The sequence below is a fragment of the Rhopalosiphum maidis genome, chromosome 3 (assembly GCF_003676215.2).
Source record: "Rhopalosiphum maidis isolate BTI-1 chromosome 3, ASM367621v3, whole genome shotgun sequence".
Taxonomy (NCBI): Eukaryota; Metazoa; Arthropoda; class Insecta; order Hemiptera; family Aphididae; genus Rhopalosiphum; species Rhopalosiphum maidis.
The window spans coordinates 24,549,650-24,572,286 of record NC_040879.1 but is presented as its reverse complement, the minus strand read 5'-3'; the positions used below and the strand labels follow the sequence as shown (position 1 = coordinate 24,572,286).

The following is a 22,637-nucleotide window of genomic DNA, read 5'->3' as shown; positions in this document are numbered from 1 at the left end:
TAAAATTTTAATAGGCGTAATTTTTTTGTAGGTATTTAAATTAATGTTTGGTTTTAGAAGTTTTTTTCTAATTTTTTATTAAAATATAATTACAATCTATACACAAACAATAGGTATTATTAGGTACAATATTTTTATTTCACTTAATAATGAAAAATAAAAATAAAATCATTCATGGCGTAAAATAATTAATCATTCTATTATTAGATCGCGTAGCTGCGCGATCGGCGGCGTACGTCGACGGTCGACAGTACATATAGATTATAGAGACAGACTAATAATACAAATTAAATATAAACATATATTATCAATAATAAATATAAATATAATAATTAATATGTACGTTATCGTCGACACGCGGCGATGACGCGGATAAAAATAGTACAAAATTAATTACAACAGACCACAGTGACAAATTCTGCCATTTGCCATTTGAAAGCGCGGCTGAACCTCTCTGCGCACGGAATAGCCAGTTAGTTATAGACAATAGACATCATTTTAGTTAAAGGTAAGATTATAAATAGATTCGTATAAGTATAAGTAATAAGTATATACCTACTATAGTCTATAATTATTAAGATTCTGAGTGATAGTGTCAAACTAGGTATTTATTAATGCTGTGTTTTCGTTAAAATGTCTGGTCTGATACCTACACAATAACTTTTATAAGATTATCAATCAACGTACGATATAATATTATATCTGTTTATTGAAAATTATGTTAATATTTTATAATATTATTATATATTATAATATTTACCAAGATGGTTATACATTTGTTTATGTTTAAAAAAAAAGATTTTATTTTTATAATTTGATTACATTTTTTATTGGCCTAAAATCTAAATTTTTGTATCTTTATCAGAATAAACGAATTTATATTTCACTATAAAGGTCTATTATAATTGAGGCACACAGAACCAAAACAGCAAAAGTGTTTTTATATAGGACAGGTGCCTATTCAAGTTTTGATTATTTTGCAACATTTTTTTTTCTTATAAAATCCACTCTAAGGAAAATAATAAACTCACGTTTTATATATAATTTCTTGCTTTTTAAACTAACTATCAAGCATTAACTCAATTAACGTTGATTAAGTTTTAATGTGGGTTAGGCCACTCAAATTTTTAAAAATATTTAGGCATACCAATGCTATGCTATTTAGTCCGATTCATTGAAAATTTGTTAATCACTTTAAACTGAATCTTTTTGATATAGTCTAAATTTGGTTACACCACAGTCCACAGAATAGATTAATTATAATATATATTATTATTGTTTATATTAATGCCTTAAACTGAAATTGATGAAAAAATAAAATTATGTTTAATTATTTTTTAAATTAAGGTTTATTATGTAAATAGTAAATATATAAAAATATAATACCTATATAATTGTTTAATGTTTACTATTGCAGACTGAATACAAACAAAAATAAACAGTTTCTATTTAAATACCCTATTTTGAAAAAAAAATATGTAACCACTTTAAGTTTTTAATGTTGTAAAAAAATTTTAATTCCATAAACTAAATAAAGATATCTAGTTGCATTCATCGCTTCAGTGGTTTTAATTAGTAAAATTATATTATGATTTATGTTAATATGTTATTATATTAAATTATATTATATTATATTATTTTAAAAAAAGCAGCAACTTTAAGTTATTGGCGTATTTGTTTTATAAAATAGTATTTTTCCATCCAATTTTGGATAACTTAAAAAAAGGAAAAAATATAAAACGAGAGATTATTTTTTGTAGATTTTTATTGGTGCTATGAGCCTCAATTTATAATGTATTGTAAATTGTAATAAAGAGTGTAACAATATATCTACATATTACCTTAATTCGTAAATGTAGTTAATTATTCAATATTTTATAATTTTAATTATATTACAGTAAGCAATATAATATTAATTTAAGTAATTCAATAATTATAATTCTTAATGATATCAATACATTTTTTGCTTCACTCAGAACTTAAGACTGATTTTATTAAATTTTTAAAATTTCAAAAAAAAATGTATTGATGTGTATAAAAAATGTGTATTATTAATTATTTTAATAGTTAGAAAAGATAGAGCATACTCTTTAGCATACTTTAATAGTAGTGTAAAAATCAGAATAACTTTTATTTAGTTTAATTATTGTAACACAAGTAATAAGTAATAAGATTTTATGAGTATCAGAGTATGAACTAGCTTGATATTTTTAACTATGTTAGTTAACATTATTATGTGTTTAAAAATCAATAAGTATGTAGTATGAAAAGTATGTTTGTAATTTTAGTTCCATTTATTAGAAAACAATTAAAGGGAATGATATATTTTCAGTTTTGGTCTATGATTGGGCGTAATTTTAATATTTTCCCCGGGCGTAAAAAATCTTAGATCCGCCTCTGTGTAGACTGTAGATCATAATTGCAAGCACTATAATAGAATTTAAGTGAACGCAATTTGATGAAAAAATCAAAAATGATTGCGTCGAGTGCATGCAAAGAAAACGGATGTGCGTTGCGTGTAAACACATATTATATATAAGTTTAATCCTATAACGGCTATAACAAATAACAATAAGATAACGCACTCGAGCAGTTTCAAAAATAACGTTCAATGCCGCGGTAGACAAATAAGTCATGGACTTTTGACGTCTCATAATTTTCACTGGTGTTGTTTAATTATTTTGATTTTTTTCCTTCTGGCTATTTGTGATTACATTACTAATCGAATGGTGTATTTGGCTTTATATTTGGTCTAAAAATACATCTGTTATCTCAATTTTTCCCGGAATGTAAAGACGGAACCGATTTTATTAGTACAATACATTGATGCCTACTATCATATGTACTGCATAAATCGTCAAACGAATTCAATTAAATCCAGAAGGTTTCAATTAAAACATTATTCATGAATAATCGTAAGCAAATATTATATGTATGGGTTATACAACGATATACATGTATATTACAGGGTATAACAGAAACATAGATTGACAAGATACGATAATAAAGATAAATGACAAATCGCATAGTCGAATATGAGCGTATTTATAAAAATAATTAATAATGTAGCAGAGCGTCGTCGACCGATGTCGGCGCGTAGTGGATCGGGCAGAAATTCGTTGCGGCCATACGGCAACGGCACCGCAAATGTGCTATACTCGTCGCATGAGTTTATGACCAGTCGCGCATCGAAAACGACTTGCTTCGCCGCGCCGTTCGCAATAGTGGGCGGTGGACTGGTGGATGAAAGTTCGGAAAACCAATCACAAGCCGAATGCGTAAAAACGTGCGACGAGTATGGTGTAATCAGTAGTCCCATAGATTAAACATACCAGTATATATTAGTACTATATATTCTACTATATTTAATCTATGGTTGTCCATAGAATAAGAATGTACTGCTACTGAATATAGTCTTTTAGACGTTAGACCAGTGTTCAGTATGCTGTATAGTTGGCAATGTTAGTAATAACACTTATTTACGTCTTAGAAAACAGAGAATATATTTTATTATACCATACGTCCTTTAAACGTTGTTATTGCGAGTACCCACGTCTACGTGGCTACATACCTACTCTACCTAGCACCTAATAGTATATAGGTAACTAATTGGTAAATCTGCTGTTTGTGGACCGTGCCTTGTAAGTATTGTAATTTTTTTTATTTTTTTTACAATTTATTAAATTAACAATTGTTTTTTGTGTACTTGTTTGTTGCTATTAATAAGTTGCTAGGATGCGAGTTTGAAAATTAATACCATTATTAAATATATAAAAATTATGATAAAAAATTACAAGTATCTATTCTTTTTATTATTATTATTTTTTAATTACAATAAAATATCCACAATAATTGTTTAAATAGAAATAATTATTTTACCGGTAAATACCTATCGAATGTTAAAATCATTTCAATATAAAATGCTCGTAAAAAATTAAAATGACCCAGTAGATTTTTTTCATATAATATTAGTTGGAAAACAAATTAAGAACTTTATTATTATTGTTTTAACTTTTCAAATCTTAGATATAAAAACAAATTTTTTATAAATTTCTAACTACAAAATAATTTGCTAAATTTTGCGATTTCTATGAATTCTGAATTCTTAAAACACTTAAAAAAGTATTGTCATGTGTTGTGACTATATGAAATTTTCAAAATTTTTTATTTTAAACATTTAAAACATATTAGGAGCTTTGTATTAAATTTTCAAGCATTTCTACCCAATGAAAAGTTTATAAATATCTATATACTATATGGAAAAAAATACTTAAGAAAATTGAATATTTATAATTATATAAAAATAATAATATAAATATTTGGTGAAATTTTCAGTTACCTACAGTTATTTATTTTCGAGTTACACAAAAAAAAAAACAAAATCTATTTTGTCAAAAATTGGTTTTGAGTAAAAATTCACGTTCTCTACAATTTTTTATCATTAATTTTTTTCTGATCATTAAAAAAAAATACTGGGGTATTTTCATTTCGACCTCTAAAAAGTAAAAAATAGATCAATTTTTTTATCCAAAACTACAATCAAATTTAAGTATTTTATCGATTATTTATCGTGTATACATACAAAAAAAAAACACATATAATATAAACTTTAAAATTCATAATGAAGACATTTTAAGACAATTAATAATATTAGTTATATTACCAATTACATATTCTTTTAATTTTAAATAATTAATTTAACAATTATTTATTTTATAATAGCTTAAAAATATCTTAACAGTTCACTATAAATAGAAATTATTCAGTTGTACCTTACTTCTTAAGAACTTATATTAAATATTCAATTTTAAAGTGTTTTAAACACAAAATTATATAAAAATTAATAAAAAATTTTAACATGTTAAAAGGTGTTAAATATGTCAGTAAACAAAATGAGCGACTTACAAACTTCAATGTGTGAAAATTATTTAAAGCCAGTTATACAATTTAATGAATCTGAACCAATACATTTTACAAATAGCTTTCACGCTGTTAAGCTACTTGAAGACTTACAATTCTTACAAAAGTATGTGGCCATGTTGGGATTATTTTATCTGTCTTCAGAATAAATATTAGTAATACCTTTTTGTTTTTAGTAATAAAGAGTTATGCGATATTAGATTGAAAACAGATAGTGGTACAATAATAGTTGGACATAAAAATGTTCTAGTAGTAGCTAGTAAATATTTTCGTGATATGTTTAGTAGTATTAATAAGAACATCAACATTGTTGTTATAAAGAATTTAGATTCCACCGCCTTACAAATATTAATACATTATATCTATACTGGAAAAATAAAAGTCACCAATGAAAATGTGAAGGTATAATTATTTTAATTGTTCTAGATTTGTACCTATCAAAATTATTGAAATCCTTTATTGTTTACTTCTAAAGGTTTTGTTACCAGCTGCAAATCTTCTATGTTTAGATTATGTAAGTAGTGCATGTGTTGAGTATTTACAAACACATATAAATACTTCAAATTGTCTTAGTATCAAAGCATTTGCTGACTTACATAAATGTACGGAATTGAGGTCAAGTTCTGAGGTGTTTATTAAGAAAAAATTTTTGTAAGATATATATAACTTATTTATATCTCTTGTACCTTAAAAATATAATGTTACAATTATTTTTTTTCAGAGAAATAGTGAAATACGATGAGTTTATATCTTTAACTTGTGAAAAAGTGATTGAACTGATATCCTGTAATGATATTGCTGTTCCATCTGAATTAACAGTAAGCTAACTAAAATTGATAATTATTGTACTTAGGTCTAATATATTTGGAAAACTTACATAACATAAAAATTTAGTATAAAATAATCTTATATGTGCATAGATGCTTGAACTGAATAAAACAAAATCTCTTGTTTTACAGAAAAAAAAATTGTGGTTGGGTAATAGGTATTTCGTATTTCTAGAAATCTATACCTTGCTATAGCTGTTATTGTGTAATTAATATTTATATTTCATACAATAAATAGTGGTCTGTGTCCATAAATTACAAATAATAAGCTTAATATAAATAAATTAGCTAAAATCATGTATTATCATGTATTAGTACTAAAACTTGACATAATCAAAATATTGAAACTACAAAATTTTAAATTTATTTTTTTGTTATAAATATATAATAAATATTTCTTTGATTAATATTAAAAAAAGGGAACCCGAGATCTATTTGAACCCTTGTGATAATCATACACCAGTGCAGTAGCGTAGCCAGGATTTTAAAATTGGCAGGGTTACACCCAAAAACTAAAAAAATATAGTCATCAATTAACAATAACAGTTCATTTTTATATTAAGTTGATACAGCCGATTGGGGGCTAGGTCCACTGCCCTCCCCCCCTGTATACGTCACTGTTATTGGATTGTATAACAAATAAATAGGTCCGATCAAAAGAAGATAGAACAGCCACCACCACCACTGATCTTATGTAATTAGGTACATTTGGTTGTATATTAATTTAATTGTATTTATTTATTGTTTTAGATATTTGAATGTGTTATAAAATGGATAAAACATGATTTGAATTCTAGAGAAAAATTTTTGTCACAATTAATGGAACATGTACGTTTGCCATTATTAGCACAAACGCCTAGTATATTAAAACATATAACTGAAGAACCTCTACTTAAAAATTGTCCTAAATGTAAATGTTATTTTCATAAATATGTTATCATTATGAATTCAAAATATATCTTTTATTATTATTATAATGTTTTTAGATAATGACATTATATCAGAAGCATTACATTTTCTTCTACTTAAGTCATTTCAGCATTTCACTATTCCACAAACGATTCGCTGTAAACCTAGACAGTTTGGTAGTTTAAAAAAAGTATGATTCCATTTTAACTAATATAGGGTGATTCGTTTATCATCCAACACTCATTATTTCAAAAATTATTGACTTTTTGTTTTATTTTTTTTTTCAAAATTTTTAGTTTCATGTTTTTTTTAAACTATTTAATATTTTTTTATTTTTTCACCCTTATATTTAATTGTGAAACCACTATCAACTTTTGGTTTTCAAATTGCAACTTATGTTTAAAATTTCATAAAATAATGAGTCTATTTTTTTTATGAATTTTAATATTAAAATTATAATTTTTCATTTAACCGTTAACGAGTTAGCTGCTTAAAGTTAGGTGGTTTCAGGCTTTTTGGTGTTTGTCCACAGGTCATTACGGTTGTGTGGCTTAATTATAACACAATTATTATTTACAAAGATTTAATTTCTCATCAAAACTACTAACATACCCCTGGTTATTATCTAAATTAGATATAAAAATATATTATTCATCATTGAGTTGAGATAATATGTACTTATTATTATTTATTTCTTATGTGACTACTGGTCTTCAGAAACATGAAGTATTATAGAAACTGAGAACCATCCAACTTTTAAATGCTGTATTTTGCTAACAAATTAACAAAAAATAATAATTTCAACATTAAAATTCATAAAAAAAAAAAAAAAAACTATAAATTTAGTACATTTTTAATATACTTTGCCATTTAAAAATTAAAAATTGTTAATGGTTCCACTATTAAATAGAAGGATGAATTTAATAATAATTGTATACAGTTAGAGAAAAGCATGAAACAAAAAATTTAAAAAATAAATTAATCATAAAATTCAATACGTTATAAAATAATGTAGGTTCAATGATTTAGAAAATCCCTGTATATCTTCACAGTTACTTTATCCATTTAATGTTTTCAGATAATTTTACTGTTTGAATTTTCTAATGAATTGATTAAGTGTAGAACAGAATGGTATGACCCGGAAACTAATCTACGTAAGAATGCAGCAGAAATAAATAATTGTCATTATAAATTTGGTATAAGTGTGATTAGAGATCAATTTATTTTCGCTATGGGAGGTATAATAAAAAGTTTAATTTCTCAATCTGTTAGTATGCTTGATGTATCTTCATTATCACCTTGCTGGGTGCCGATGGCAGATATGTTAGTTCATCGAACAAACCTTGGAGTTGGTGTATTAGATGATTGTATATATGCTGTAAGTAGAATATTAATCTTTTACTTATTTTATACTTATTATATTTTATTGTATTACATTTTAGATTGGTGGCTATAATTATGATGATAATTTTCTTAGTAGTGTAGAAATTTTTGACATCAGTATTCAAAAATGGAGAATGGTAGCTAGTATGATTACTAAAAGAGCAAATTTGGGTGTTGGTGTACTCAATGGTCTTTTATATGCGGTGAATACATTTTTTATATTTATATTTTAATTTTCAGTTTATATAATTTAATTTAATTATATAGGTAGGAGGTTATGATGGTTTTAATTATTTAAAGTCTGTTGAATGTTATTATCCCACACTTGACATATGGACACCAGTTGCAGATATGTCTGTACGTCGTAACGGTGTTAGTATAGGAGTCTTGAATGGTGTTATGTACGCTATAGGTGGTTATGATGGTGGTATTGACAATGGTAATGATGGTGGTATTGACGATGGTAATAATGATAGAAGTGATAGTTGTAGTGATAGCAATGATGGTAATAGTTGTCTTACAAGTGTAGAAGTTTATAAACCAAGTGATAGAGTTTGGTCTTCTATTGCTGATATGAATTTAAGCCGATACAAACCTGGTAATTATAATAAATTTTTTTTTAAACCTTTGTTAAAAATATTGAATTCAATTAGCATGTTTATTGTTTATATAGGAGTAGTCGCATTAGATGGCTTATTGTATGTTTTGGGTGGAGATGAAGAATCAAATTATTTAACGATGGAAGTGTACGACCCTAATACCAATACTTGGTCCATGAAAAATTTGTCTAAAAATGGCAAAGACTTTCAAATATTTAGTGGAGTAGCCGTTAATAGACCGCCGAATTTTACAAATAATTATCATTTATAAAAATAGAAATTAATAATTCTATCAATTTTCGTTTTTGTGAACAAATTTGTTGTAAATTTAAGTTAAGTAATTAAGCAATTAAATCACATGGTATCAACAAAATGTTATATTATTTACTTTTTACATTATATTTCTTGTGACTAATATACTGTAAAGAAGGATTACCATATAGGTACTTATTCTGATGTAAATAACTAGTTAAACCCAGTTTTAGAGTGCAAACTGCAATGATGGTACTACTATTGTAACTATAAATATAATAATATTACTATATAAGAGTAATATTGAATACACTGTTATTGATTGTCAATACTTTATAATCGTAATCTTAATCTAAATATTAAAACTTAGGTATAAGTTTATTAGTTTATAACAAGAAAAATATACATGTTTTTTTTTATATAAACTATTTAATTATGATAACGCACCATTTCTTAAACTGGGTTACTTTGAGATGATTTCGGAGTTCCACGAAACTGAAATCTTTTTTTTCAAAATGTTCAATAAAATTATTTATCAAACTTAAAAATAAAACATATTTGTACCTACTTTCTCTGTTGTTTTACAACATTATAATTTTTAAGCATTTTTATGCGTACCTAAAATATTATAATTTAAAATGCTAATATTTTGATTAAAGATTTAAATATTGCAAAAATGATCAACTTATTTTATACAATCACTGTAAAGCTTAAAATTCATAAAACAAAACAAAAATTTATAGGTATATTAAATAATGTATTAATTTTTTTATATGTATACTATACTGCACTCACTTCATCATTAAAATGATGTTAAAATTACCTATACAAAAAACAAAAAAAAAAACATTAAAATTGAAAAAATAAAAGTTTCGTTAAGATATTGATATATAAATTATAGCGTTTATAGGCGAGTCATTTTTTTAATATAGTATTCAATATAATAAATATTAATAAAAATATCATTATATTATAATCTATTTCCTATTCAAATTATTACACAATTTATTATTATCGACATTCTGACCAATGACAAGATAAAAGTAAGCCTTGTTTTACCGACTGACAATAAACACTCCGAACAACGCCAAAAACTACAATAACATATTTTATTGAAATTTACAATTACATTTTTAACATTATTATTTAATTGTACAGTACGTAGTAGTCGTAGTACGTACCTACTTCAGTATTACATAATGCATTAAGCCATTAATGCTATACATAAATACAATTAATATCCACTAAACTGTGGGGATGGTTACACTTAAACGGAGCATAAAATAAAAATGATTTATACTTATGGAATTTTAACTGTATGTTTTAATATTTTTGGCCAACGGTTAAAAACTTAAAAGCAGAGAAGCAGACTTGCTTGACTAAAAAATTATAATTAGGTAATAACAATAACAAATACAAATGATTCCTTATCGTCGTGGATGCACGGCGAAAACGAAAACATCATTGGTAATTCCATTATTTTACATTTCCACAAAACAACTTGATAATAATCAGATAATCGCTACAATAATATATTATTATATTATGTTTAGTCATAAAATATTCACTACGAACACATATAAAACTATAATAGAATTATTTCTTTTGTGTAAGAACTTCCTGTGCGTTGATCGATTGTACCGATTATTAGTTTTATACTTTTATACATAAACAATTATTATAATCATTAAATATTATTTTCAACAATTTCTTCAATTAACATAAAGTACGTTGAAGTTTTTGTATACATTATAATTTTTATCATAAAATGCAAAATTTTCATTTTTGCCCCCAATCAGAAATTGTGCCTGAAGTATAGGCACCTCTCCCCTTGGCCCTTGCTGCGGTTTTGTTATTATTACCCATACATACATTTTATAATTGGTCAATTCACTATATTAGCTTCTATACTACTTCTAGTAGCTTAACATTAAAAATTGTTTCTGACGTTGACAACACATGGAATCCTTTTAATGCATTATAGATATATGTATATTGTATATCATAGATATGTTGAACAGAGCCGTATTATGATTTTGGGCGCCCCGAGACACCAATTGTGCCCCTATTTTTAGGGCTGATGGATAATGTTAGAAATAAAAAGTAGGTAACAGTCTACTGTACATTATATGACGGGTGAGTCGCTTATTTAATGAGTGTGTTAAATTGGAATTGAATTCGATGATATTATTGATATTATATCATTGTAATATAGTTTACTATACAATATCATAATGTATAGGTAATAGGTACGAAAAACGATTCTGAGATCCGATGTTCTGTCAGCCTACATGCTACATTGCTAAGTATATTTCTTTATTTCGTTTTATGTTTTTAGCTATTAATGTAATATTTATTTTACTAAAAGTAAATATAGTATAATGTAATATAATTTTCCCCGGAAACATTGCATCTATATCATATTAATATATTATTATTTAATTACTATAAAAATATTATTTTATTGTTATTAACTTTCGAGTTAATTACACATTCTGTAAATATTTACTGTAAAACAGTGTGAATAGATTTATATTATAATTTGATAATATCATAAAAATAATCAATATACCAATATACGTATAGAATACGTTTTTGAATTATAGAAAATATAAAAATTATAATATAAACTTATTATATATGGTGAGTATTTCAAGTATCTACGCCCTATGGTAATTCGTTTTTGAGTTACAACAAAAAACAAAGTTATGGTAGTAAAGGAAAAAAGTTATGATATGAGTAAATATCCAATGTCGTAAAATTTTAACTTCAATGTTCACAAAAACTTAATTTAAATTTCCTGTAGACATTTTTTTTTTTTAATATAGATTTCAAGACTTAAAAAGAACCATTATATTTTCAAATCTTTAGCATAAATAGATATTCTTTTATAAATTTCTAATTACAGAATAATTTGTAATTTTTAAAATTTTAACGAATTCTGTCAAGATTCTCACTATAAAAAATATTATAAAAAAATATTGAGATTGAAACTGCATTTTCGATATTTTTTTATTGGAAAATTAACTACTTGTTAAGAACCTAGTATCTCATTTTCAATATCATCAATAATCATTCATGAATATTAGATTCTGAGCGAAGTGATAAAAATAAATGTATTAATTTTACAACGATGTTTTTTTTTTAACTTTGAAAGTGGTTTTGCATAGAAAATAAGATCTAGTTTGTACTTAAAAGAGATCAAAATTAAAAATTACCAGAACTTTCAAAATATTTTGAATTATTTAACTATTAATGGGAATGAAAGATTTTCAATTTCTATAAGTGTTTAAAAATTATTCTCTGCAGAGAATGGGTAGAAAGTGTTTGAACATTTATACAAATTTCCGTACGAATTATTTTTGTCAACTAAAAAATATCGAATATCTATTGTCATAATATTTTTTTTATTTGTTATAAGAGCTTAAATTTAAAATTTTGACAAAGTCTCAAGAATGTATAAATTATTTTGTAGTTAGTTAGAAATATACATTTTCTGTAGTTTATACCTATAAGATTTAAAAATTAAATACAAAGTTCCTTTATAAGTTCTTCAACCTATGTATAAAAAAAAATTTACCAGAGAGCCAAATTAATTTTCTATGAACACTTGAAGTTTAAATTTTTAAGCAATGAATATTCATCCGTAAAATAATAATTTCTTCTTAAAAAATGTTTGATATATTTTTATATTAAAAAAAAATAATAATCCTAGATGTTTGTTATTTTCACCAAATGTTTATATTATAATTTTCAAAATACTTCGACTCTTTTTGAGATATTTATAAGTATGACTAATTTTCAAATTTTTATAGTTATGTTTATAAATGTTGATAAAAAATTATTTGCTGGTTCAAAATTCTTTTCAAAAATTTCAATTATCTATAATTATTTCAATTCAAAATATTTTAAAAATTATACCATAAATAGAAAATTATAATAACAAGTATCAACACTTATAAAAAACTTTTTGTATTTTATTTTTTGGTATAATAAATAAAAAACATTAAAACTTGAAACATTTTACCATAATTTTTTCTACATAATTAACGTTTCAAAATATTTTACTAATTTTAAGCTATTTATAAATAATTTTAGGTACTTGAAATGTATTCTTATTTTTTATTTTTATTTTTTGTTATTAAAAATGTTGGTAAAAATTATTTAGCTCGGTGAAAAAATTTGAAAATTAATATACAACACAGCTGTTCTTGTGACAGTTTAAAAATACGTTGGCACATATTTTTTTTTATACATATAAAAAGATGTTTGGAGTTCATATTTTGACAATTTGGATTTTTAATGAAAAATAATGATTTTATTTAGTTTTATTTTTGTAAATTTGTAATTCAATTACTATTACTGGAGAGACATTCCACTTTAAGTTATAATTGTCTATATTCAATATACTATTACGTATATTATTATTTATTATGCATAATGAGTCTTTTTTAAATATTAATATAAATTATAAAGTTTTATTCTATTTTTATGATTAACCTAGGTACTCATACATCACACAATAATACGTCTCCACAATGCATTGACATATACGAGTAGATAGGTTTGTCGATGTCGTTTATAATAGCTTTTTTTAGCTATATTATGTATATGTACTATGTATAGTAATATTAAATAAAATTATACGATAATAAATAATAATTAAGTATTATAATACGATGACATAATCATAATGTATGTCACATTATATTGTTGCCAAAAAATAGTCCAACCTATCGTATTAGGTACTAATAGAATAATAAAATACATACTATGATAGTTTTATAGGGAATGAGATATTCCTATGACCTATCCTTATTCCTTATTACATAATCTTTAGTAAAATATACTAAACACTACTTATCTAATATAGGCTGACGTCTGATCGTCTCCGTTTAGGATGATTTTTCGTATAGGTACCTAATGATTTAATATTGAATACAAATTGATTACGTCCATTAGAGGTGATATCTAGGTATTCAGTGATGAAGTACATTCAACATCTACTAGCATAGCAAATTATAATTATTATTTAATTAAACGTATAAATTTAATCATAGATAAATGTATTTGCTTTTAAAATAGGTAATACAGTAGGTACAATACTTAATCAAAGATGGTTACATACATATGTAAATGAGTATGCAATTATTATGTCTTATAAAATATGACATAGGTAATAGCAAAATGCCAAAATAACATACTTGGTTTATACTCTAGTGGGTTTTATTTTTTATTCTTATGTTTTTGGTGTTATTTTTTAGTCTTTTTTTTTATCCATTTACCGATTTAAACTTCTGTAAAATTATTTTATTTAATACTGATCTATATATTTTTATTATTTGTCAGTTATAACTGAAAAAAAATTAATTAAAATATATGTACCTATCTGGCTAGGTACCTAATTAAAATAATGATAAGGAATCGGTTGAAAAATGTTATAGAATGCATACATTTATTTTCCAGATGCAGATCATTGGAATATTGGATCATAGTTTCCAAATCATACGTGAAAATATAAATGTTATCACTGAAGTGTGTACCCACAGAATAGATATAGATAATAAACTATATCCGTGTCTGTATCTATCATATATTTTTATCACCGATCCGTAATTTTTTTATTTTCTCCGGTTCTACCATAACCTAAAAACTATCGTATTATCATTATCTCTCACGTGCGGGAAGCCGACAAGTTGTGAATGTGTTAAAAACTGTTTAATATTTACATCATAATAATATATTATCGTTTTAATATTTCTGAAAAATGTAACACATAATATATCAGTCTACACATTTCACTCGTTTATATACGTTTTTTTGAAAACTTCTTAGCCCAACGCTCCATACGCACTACCTTCATCGTTTTAAGATTCTTGTCCGTCCGAACAGTAGAACGATATCCTCAATTAAATGATGGACGATCAAAGTTCCGATTCGTCTGGCAAATGCAGTCCTGATGTTAATAACGAGTAAGTGTACTGTCATAAATTTATAATTATTCATAACTCAAAAATTTCAGTCCGAAAGTGGAGTATCAGGTACATACGTAGAAGGATTAGAAACAATTTTTTAATCACATTTATTCTCTTTACCTCGATGACAAAAACAGTGTTTTCAAATTCAGTTTTTAACTTTTTCATGTGATTTATTGCTATAATTTTACAACCTATTGTCTGTACTGTAGTACTCGTATTTTGAATTTACAGCACAATTATAAATATAGTCATTGTTTCTGTTATTGAATACTAAAGTGTCTCATAAGGTTTAATGTATACTGACAAAATAACATTTTAAATAATTTGTTTACAATTATTGTGTATAAGTCCAATTTTATATATTTAATTCTCACCTACAGTTTTTTTTTATTTATTTTATAGAAAATTAATTGTAAATGGACTTTTTGGAATCGCTGATGATGAAAATAAAGTTGAGAATACTACTGCCTCTCCGAAAATTAATGATGATATTAATATGGAAACAGAAGAAGTAGTTGAAACTATAATTGACAAAGTGTGAGTATCTACTTTCATATTTGGATTTTGTTGTTTTTTAATATTATGTTTACTGCTGTTAATTATTGATATTATGTTTTGTTCTTTAAGAATAACTTTGGCATGATATTTAAAAATTGAAATTTATCAAATATCTAAGTTAAATTATAAATTAGTTTTGGTTCGCAACAAATCTATAACTGTAGATTAATTATGATTAGAAAGTAAGGAGTAATAACTAGTTTGACGTGTATGTTATTAAATTTCATTGATATTTATTTTATTTTTGTGTACATTTTTGTAATTTTTAGTTGTAGTGAAAACGATCTATATGTTATAAAAACTACCAATGAAAAAAATCGTGATGATAATAATGATGACTGTGTTCAGAAATCCGAGAGTAATTGTTTTGGTAGTCATATGTTATGGTAAGTCAAAGTTAAATTACTTATATTTTAAAGAACTTGTATTGGATAAGCAAAACTTAGGTATACTTACTTGGTATGTTTATGTATTAATTATATTTAAATGTTTATTCAGTTTAAATAGGTCTTAATTAATTTATATAAATATTTATAAATTTTATAAAATTCCATAGTTATATAGAACAATGCTTTGTTAAAATATCTAAATTTGTTAAAACAATTACCAATTTTCTTAGTATTTACATCAAAAAATAACATGTTTGATGGTTTTATTAATATTTGGTACAAGCAATAATTCTTCTATTTCTCAGTAGAGCAAAGGTTAAATCTATAAAGTTTTCCTATTTTCCTATTTTTTTTGTTTTTAACTAATTCAATTTAGGATATTACAGTAAAAATGCAATTTATAAAAAAGTTTTATCTTGTACATAAACATAAATACTCATTATTTACTATTAATAATTGTAATTGATATTTTAGTTGTAAGTTAAATATTGGTAAAAAAAGCAAATAAATGTGTTGATTATGTTAACATAGACAATTACTTTTTACTGGTGTGATTCCTAAGTTATATCTCAAAAATAATAATGTTAGCACCAGGTTTGTTGGTGCATGTGACTTCGTTTATCAAGTGTGCTAAACCTGTGCATGACAGTTATCTCTTATTTTAGTGGCAGATACCTACTTAAACAGTTTAATTAATTTAAATTTATTATAGTTTTAGTTAGGAAGGGAGTTATACCAAAACAAATATTGATTAGCACCACTCACTATGATTATAGATAAGAAATATTAATTTAATTTAATTATTGTTAAATAGTTACCTAATTGGTCAGAAATAAAATATGCGTACATCTGTTTGATTCATAATGCCTATGTTTATTATAATTAAAATTAATAAACAATTTAAATAGTATACAATATTACACTATTTAATTGATTAGTTTAGTGTAAATTAATTTTTTTTGAATGTTTTCATCTTTTTTATTAGTCTCGTTCAAATAAACAAGGTCTTTAATCACTGTTAAAACCACAGTAAAAGTTATGATATGAATGTGGAATTATTTTATTCTTGTTTCATTTAATCATCAAGGTTTTTTTCTTTAAATGCTAAGTGTAGTTTTTTTTATATAATATAAGTTTATGTTGTGACTTGACTGATTTTTTTTTTCGTGACTAGGGTTTTATTTCTTCAAAACCATATATTTATATTTTTATTTTATTATTTCTTTACTAAACAAAAAACTTTAAGCTTGAGATATTTGAAAATATAAATTATTATCTTTACTTTTTAATTAAATAGGAAATATATATATATGTTGATTATATTTCCAATTCCTAAATTTATGTAACTTGTGTTATATTGCTTTTCTTTGAGATTAGGGTGTATATTCTGGTGTATAATAATATTGTGAGCCACTCAGTTGGAAACTTAACTGTTTTGTTTATATTAAATCCGTTAATTGTTATGATTGAAAATTGAAATCGACTAGTGTGTACGTATGCTCAAACGTAATATTATCTAAGATATTTCATAGGATTTCATTGATATTTTAATTTTAAAACAAGTTATGAACATTTTAAAGTTATAATATTTAAAATAGTTATATCTTAAAACTTATTCTAAAATCAAGATATCAATTAAAGACTATGAAGTGTTGAATAGATCAGAGAGCGATAATAAAAATAATCGCTCTGATATACTCATAAGTAGGTAGGTCAAAATAAAGATTACTTAATTGTTATTTTGTATTAATATACTTTTTTTTAGCCCAGAGTCAACTGTTTTGGATCACACAGAACAACCATCCTCATTTGCTACAATATCTAAAACTTATGAAAAATCTAAGTAGGTATTAATTTTATAAAAACGATAGTAGATATTTGGTAGTTTGTTTGTCTTCAAAATAAATATTGTTATGTGTGCTACTTAGCTAGTATTATGTTATATTTTAAAATTTTAAAAATAACTAGTACTTGGATATTTTTCTTTTATAACTAAATATTGTTATTTCATTTAAAAAGATAACTAGTACCATTAATTGTATAATCAATGTTAGTACATTAAAAATTATGCATATATATGTTTAATTATTTAATATATACGACTAATTTAAAATGCCTAATATGTATTTAACAAATTGTACATTTTTATTAAATAATATTATAAGTTTTAAATATTTTTTGTAGAGAATTTGATGCTTCAAAAGACTTAGTTACAACACAAGAAAATTTAAAAATTTACAATGAATTGCATGAATCAGATTCTAAGTAATTTATATTCATTTCTCTATTATATGTATTATTAATGTTATTAACTGATTTTGTTTTATTTTTAGAGCTGCTGTCGTATTATCCAAAGGCAATTTACCATCAACACTCTCTTTAATTTCTACAAATTACCAAGATTCAAGGTATAAATTTTATAATTTGTTTTATATTTATTTAATTAGAATTTGTTTAAAAATATAATATATTATAGTTAATGTAAATCAATTTTTTTTTAGTTAATATTTATAATCTAATCTTTAAAATAATATCCGTATCATTTCTTCTCAATTCACAAGACATAATTCCCAATTGGGTTATTTGAATATTATATGAATCTTTTGAAATGGGTATATTTAATTTAAAACAAAATGTTAATAAATAATATATTAAATAGATTGATTATAACCAGAGACCAAATTTAAATGCTCCTAAAATCTTAAAAATAAGTTATTCTATGTTTTTTTTATGATTTCATCAACATAATATTTTATATGTATTAATATTCTTTTTTGATTTTTCATAAAAATGTATTAAATACTGAAAAAACAATTAAAATTAACGGTTTAAACAATTTATAAAATAGTTAAATTAATCCTAATCTTTAAAAAATTATTCAAATTGTATTATCTAAATTTCTGTTAATCCAATAAAATATTTGTTAATGTTGGTTCCATGGTTTTGATGATTCGTTAAAATATATCTATAAGTATTGATTATTCTAAATCCGATTAAAAGAAAATGATTTCAACACAACCCCATTTTAAATTTTATTATTTTACATCAAAGTGGTCCAATCCACAGGTTAGGTAAATAATTATAAATAACTTAATCATTATAATTATATCTCAAAATCTATCTGTAATAAAATAACCTATTCAATATCTAATATGCTTGTTATAAAAAATAAAATAAACTTTTACGATTATCAGCATATATTATATGAATGTGTAAATTGAGCCTCCAATTATAAAATGTTAGACAATCCTTTCTTGTTACTTATGTATAATCTATAAGATGATTAATCTATCAATTTCCATAATTATTACTACACCTTTAAATTTATTTATTGTTCAAAAATTATGAAACAAATTATTGTAGTAAAAATTAGTTAAAAAACGTTATTAAATAACTAAATGGTATGTATATTATTGTATTTGTAGGTTTCGATTTCTTTTTTAATAAATTATGAGTTTTAAATTATAATAATTAGAAAACCCTTAACTAATTATTTATAAAACTGCATTATAATAATATTAATATTAATTTTTCATTCACGGAAATAGATTTCAATTATAGGTACTTATTAGTTAAAAATTTATAAATTTTCTAATAAAATTGTATTTATTATAGTTCTGATGACAGCGATACTAGTGATGATGATAATTTCAATAATGACGATCAATTGATTGATTCTGATAATGAAAACAGCATAATTTCTGTATCATCTAATACATTTTCAAAAGATTATGTTAAAACCAAAGGAGAATTAGATATTAGTGATTTACCACCCATTGAAGATTTAAAAATATCAGTTGATGAAGCCAAATGTCAACCAGTTGGATGTATAAAAAATGTTGTTGACACTTTAGGCAAGTATAAATTTAAAATTTGGGATTACATACTTTTAATTTATTTTAAAAATGTAAAACCCTTGTAAAATATGATGTTAATTTATTTTTTATTAAAAAAAAAATCATCATAATCTAATGTTTATTTTTTTATATTCCAGTTATTGTTGAAGCGTTTTTAAATCAACCTGCATTAGATATAGATTCTGTACTATTTGTGGATCGGGGAAAACGAGCTTTAGGACGAATATTTGATGTATTTGGACCTGTTACAAAGCCTTTCTATGCTGTCCGATTCAACGATTCTAACCATATAAAAACGTTTGACGTACAAATTAAGGAACCTGTATACTGTGCTCCTCAGACAGAATACGCAAGCTATGTTATGGTTTCTCAGCTCATGAAAATTAAAGGAAGTGATGCTTCCTGGAGAGACAATAATGAACCACCTTGTGAGTTTTTAGATTATTCTGACGATGAAGCAGAAAAGTTAGCCAAGAAAAGTCGAAGACAGAAAAAATGTACACAACCCTCAGGAGAAGGTGATGATAAAGTTAACAAAGAAAAGTCACCTGATCCTCCCAGTCAAAGTGTTGTTAGGAATAATCCCACACCAAGGAGTATGACACCACGTTCATCATTTCAGAATTCCAATAATCGGACACAACAAACATACAGCCCTCGTCCTCCCAATTATGGTTATGGTCCCAGACAATTCCCGACCTATGCTCAGCATTTGAGTTCAATGGAATACAGTCAAGCTTATCGCCAACCATATAATCCATGGTATTATGATCCAATGTATGCACCAAGACACAGCTATCCACCTCCTCCTCCACCTCATTTTATGCCACCAGTATATGATTATCAATCGCAACCCCCAATGGACCCAAATAATCCAAATAATCGATTTCACTATCCTGATCGGTTTAATTAAAATCCTTCAAAAATGCTTAAAAATGTTTTTTTATTGTGTACCTTGTTTTTGTATTTCATTTTTTGTATTGATATATGATATATATGATTAATTATAATAATTGTTTTGATATCTAAAGCCATATTAAGATACTTGGTAATTTGTTTATGACGGTTGCTGTTACTTGCTCAGTGCATAGACTTATTATATCTAAATAAGGTTTGAAATGCAAAAATTAATTTTGCAATAAAAATAAAAAATAAAAATTTTAAATGCATTGTTACTTATCATTTAAGTATATTTGATTTTCTTATCATATAGATAATATTATCTAAATAATATGTAAATAAATTGTAATGATCATGCACAGCTACAACTTAAAATCCTATAAATTAAACACTTAGCAGGCTCTAAATCAAACGGTTTCCTTTATGAATTATAGTAATTACTAATATGAACCATTAAATGTATCAAATTACTTACACAAACTACGCAATTATTCAAGATATAATGTTCAATTAGCCTATACTGGCACACGTCTGATGCGTGGGCTCGTAGATAGTAATCATCAGTTATCACTATTTCTTGCAGCACTAATTATAAAGAGCATGCTAAATTTTGACGAAACTCATAGACCATTGTTAATTTTTTTAATAATTCGTCCTTTACGGTGTTTTAATTTTTAATCGATTAAAGGGCCTCGCTACGGTTATTATTGAAGGGACAACATTTAGGCAATTTATAATCTTTGGTCTTTGTCCAAAGATTTAATTTAAGGAAGTAACGACATTAAAAAAGACTTTTACGGGTCTTCTGGTATCCTTTGTCGATTTTCTAATATTTTCAGTAAAGAAGATCCAAAATTTTCAGTCTTTGGATTTTTTTTTTGAATTTTTTATGTGATGGCTGCTGTCCCTCTGAGTCAGAATTTTCCATTATCTCCTCCACACTAATATTTTTCCCACAACCAAATCCGTCTCTTCGGTCACCTCAACTTCAGATGCTTCGTCTTCACTTAGTTCCACATTACTTTCAGTCCTTTAAAAATATGTTAATTGTATAAAATTTATAATATTTAAATAGTTGAATCATGATTAATATTAATATATTATTATATGTGTATTTTGTTTATACTGTTTGTCCGCGAAAACAGTGTACATTTTATTGAATATATTGAATGTATATTTTATTCGAGCGTAGTACCGTAAAAAAATTGTATGAGTGTGTGAAGTTAAACTTTGTAAAACTCGGAAAAGTTTTAGTATTATTTAATTCAATTTTTAAGTAAAATATAATCATTACAATTTACAATAACAAATAATACCTTTTAATAATATTAACAAAATAGTTCTTAGTTTAAATATCTAATTTCGTCTAAATTTAAACTTAAACATAGGTCATTAGCTAGGCTGCCATTGAGGATGAAGTCTAGTCACGCCTATGAACTTAAAATAACAATAAAAAACTGTGTTTATTTAAGCTTTAAGTTTTACGGTATGAACTACTTATTAGAAAGATTGTTTTAAATGTTCAATCTTTAGCTATAAAAACTGAACATTTAATACATTTGCAACTACTAATTTTCAAATTTTCGAGATTTTGATGAATTTTGTACTTTAAAATTTAAATACTTATAAAAATCGTGCCTATGCATCTTTAATATTTTTTAATTACTAATATAACGTCTTGTGAGGAACCTTGCATAATTTTCGAAATTTTTGACTCAACAAAAAAATGATATAGATATTTATAGAAAAAATTATTTTAAAAAAAAAATTAAAAATCGTCAAATTAGAATTCTTTAATTTACAGCTGAATATCTAATAGCAAAAAAATTGAAACTTCAATCGCTCGTAAAAAATTAAAACTTCAACTCGGCATTTTATGGCATTCAAAATTATTTTAAATTTATTGTTTGATTTTTGAATTTAAAAAATAATTATAATAGAGAACAAATATTTATTATTATAGTTGTATACTTATGTATATGTTTATATACTATATACAATAATAATTATAATAGTTAGGACTGTGAATTAATGCATTAAAAAATGTATTTTAAATGTCAAAAAT

At 24.5% G+C, this 22,637-nt stretch overlaps 2 protein-coding genes across 3 annotated transcripts; both read left to right on the top strand.

Moving 5' to 3' along the window:
* Window positions 1–449: 449 nt before the first annotated feature.
* LOC113555658 (kelch-like protein 2) lies at window positions 450–8,897 on the top strand (the record flags this gene model as incomplete). Its single annotated transcript, XM_026960131.1, has 11 exons — window positions 450–508; window positions 4,869–5,026; window positions 5,097–5,322; window positions 5,396–5,571; window positions 5,642–5,738; window positions 6,498–6,657; window positions 6,734–6,846; window positions 7,735–8,034; window positions 8,099–8,242; window positions 8,307–8,637; window positions 8,713–8,897. Coding segments are annotated over exons 2-11 (1,881 nt in total), but the record flags the coding sequence as incomplete, so codon positions are not given.
* Window positions 8,898–14,577: 5,680 nt separating this feature from the next.
* LOC113556500 (H/ACA ribonucleoprotein complex non-core subunit NAF1) lies at window positions 14,578–21,675 on the top strand. 2 transcript variants are annotated; one of them, XM_026961471.1, is made up of 8 exons: window positions 14,578–14,862; window positions 15,271–15,405; window positions 15,696–15,812; window positions 17,581–17,658; window positions 18,000–18,080; window positions 18,149–18,223; window positions 19,431–19,669; window positions 19,810–21,675. In XM_026961471.1, exons 1-8 carry the CDS (start codon window positions 14,804–14,806, stop codon window positions 20,583–20,585), a joined length of 1,560 nt encoding a protein of 519 aa, XP_026817272.1. In that variant the 5' UTR covers window positions 14,578–14,803; the 3' UTR covers window positions 20,586–21,675. The 2 variants fall into 2 exon arrangements, with proteins under 2 accessions (XP_026817272.1, XP_026817273.1); XM_026961472.1 differs by lacking the exon at window positions 18,000–18,080.
* The last annotated feature ends 962 nt before the right edge of the window (window positions 21,676–22,637 follow it).